The following is a 1,276-nucleotide window of genomic DNA, read 5'->3' as shown; positions in this document are numbered from 1 at the left end:
GCCCTCTCCCTGGGCATCTTCCGCTGATCTGATGCCAGCCCGGCTTCTGCTCCTCCCGGAGCTCCTGCTCAGCCACCCCCACCTAAGACCACCATCCCCTGCCCCGCCCCCGTTCTGTGCCTCCCAGGGAGGAGCCCCCGTTCCCACTGCCCTCCTCCACGCCGGGCACCCGGCTGTGCTCCGCCACCCCCACCTAGGAAGCCAACACCCGCCCGCCGGCCCTGCCTCCCCTCATGAGTTGCCCGACGCGCCCGGCTGCCAGGCACCCCACGGTGGCCACACCTGCTCCAGGCTCTATTTCTCCACCTGCAGGACGGGTGGGCCCTCTCACCCGTGTCCCACCTGCCAAGGTCCTGGGTGCCCTGGCCCGGGCCCTGCCCATGGGGTCCCCTAGGAGGCCAATGAACGGAGGGCGCTATGTCGCGGGGGATCCCACCCTGACCTCCACTGTGCCTCTGTTTCCCCAGCCGCGGCGGGATGGGGTGGTCCCCAGCCTGAGGGCTTACCGCTGTAGGAGTCAGGTGGCCGCGAGAGATCAGGAAGGGCGCCGGGCTGGCTGGGGAGGGTGGCGTGGTTGTGCATGAGGCCGGCGCTGCCAGCGAGGCCGTCCTCCGAGTGGCCGCCGCCAACCTGCGATGGGGGAGGAGCATCAGGCATGGGCCGGGTCCCCACCTCCGCCCCCGCCTGCCCGTCCGTCCCAGGACTCACCAGGCCAGCGGGGCGCCCAGCCAGTGCCACGGAGCCCGCAAAGCCTGAAGCCAGCGCCCCATGGCTGGGCAGGAGCCCGTGCAAGTCGCCAGTCGTGCCCACGGCGTGGCTGCGAAGCACGTGGATGGCCTCGTCGAGGTGGTCCTCCATCTTGTTCTGCTGCGGGGTGGGATGGGCCGTGAGGGGATGGGCCTCAGGGACCGGGCGCGGCCGCCTAGGGCCCCTCCTGGGAAGGCGTTTTCGGCCGGGCAGGGTGGCTCCCATCTCCAATCCCAGCACTTCGGAAGGCCGAGATGAGAGGATTGCCTGAGCCCACAGTTCGAGACCAGCCCGGGTAACTTGGGAGACTTTGTCTCTACAACAAATAAAATTAGCCCAGGCGTGGTGGCTTGCGTCTATAGTTCCGGCTACTCGGAAGGCTGAAGCAGAAGGATCACCTGAGCCCAGCAGGTCAAGGCTGAGGTGGCCATGAGCATGCCAATGCACTTCAGCCTAGGTGACAGTGAGACTCTGTCTCAAAAAAAAGACAAAAGAAAATGCTTTTTTTTTTTTTTTTTTGAGTCAGAGT

General features: G+C 66.2%; 1 protein-coding gene across 1 annotated transcript in view; it reads right to left on the bottom strand.

Annotated features, from left to right (window-relative positions):
• Nucleotides 1-506: 506 nt before the first annotated feature.
• LOC103251120 (transcription factor E2-alpha-like) overlaps nt 507-1,276 on the bottom strand; it is a gene marked incomplete at its 3' end in the record, with an annotated part of 23,472 nt that continues 22,702 nt past the window's right edge. Inside the window, exons 9-10 of the mRNA XM_021708399.1 lie at nt 709-867; nt 507-630 (exon numbers count right to left, since the gene is read on the bottom strand). Of these exons, the coding sequence (XP_021564074.1) occupies nt 507-630; nt 709-867 (283 nt within the window). The remainder of the gene's footprint in view (nt 631-708; nt 868-1,276) is intronic.

Source organism: Carlito syrichta, unplaced genomic scaffold (assembly GCF_000164805.1).
Source record: "Carlito syrichta isolate Samal-C Ts95f unplaced genomic scaffold, Tarsius_syrichta-2.0.1 Scaffold136232, whole genome shotgun sequence".
Lineage (NCBI taxonomy): Eukaryota > Metazoa > Chordata > Mammalia > Primates > Tarsiidae > Carlito > Carlito syrichta.
This window is presented reverse-complemented; position numbering and strand designations above follow the sequence as displayed.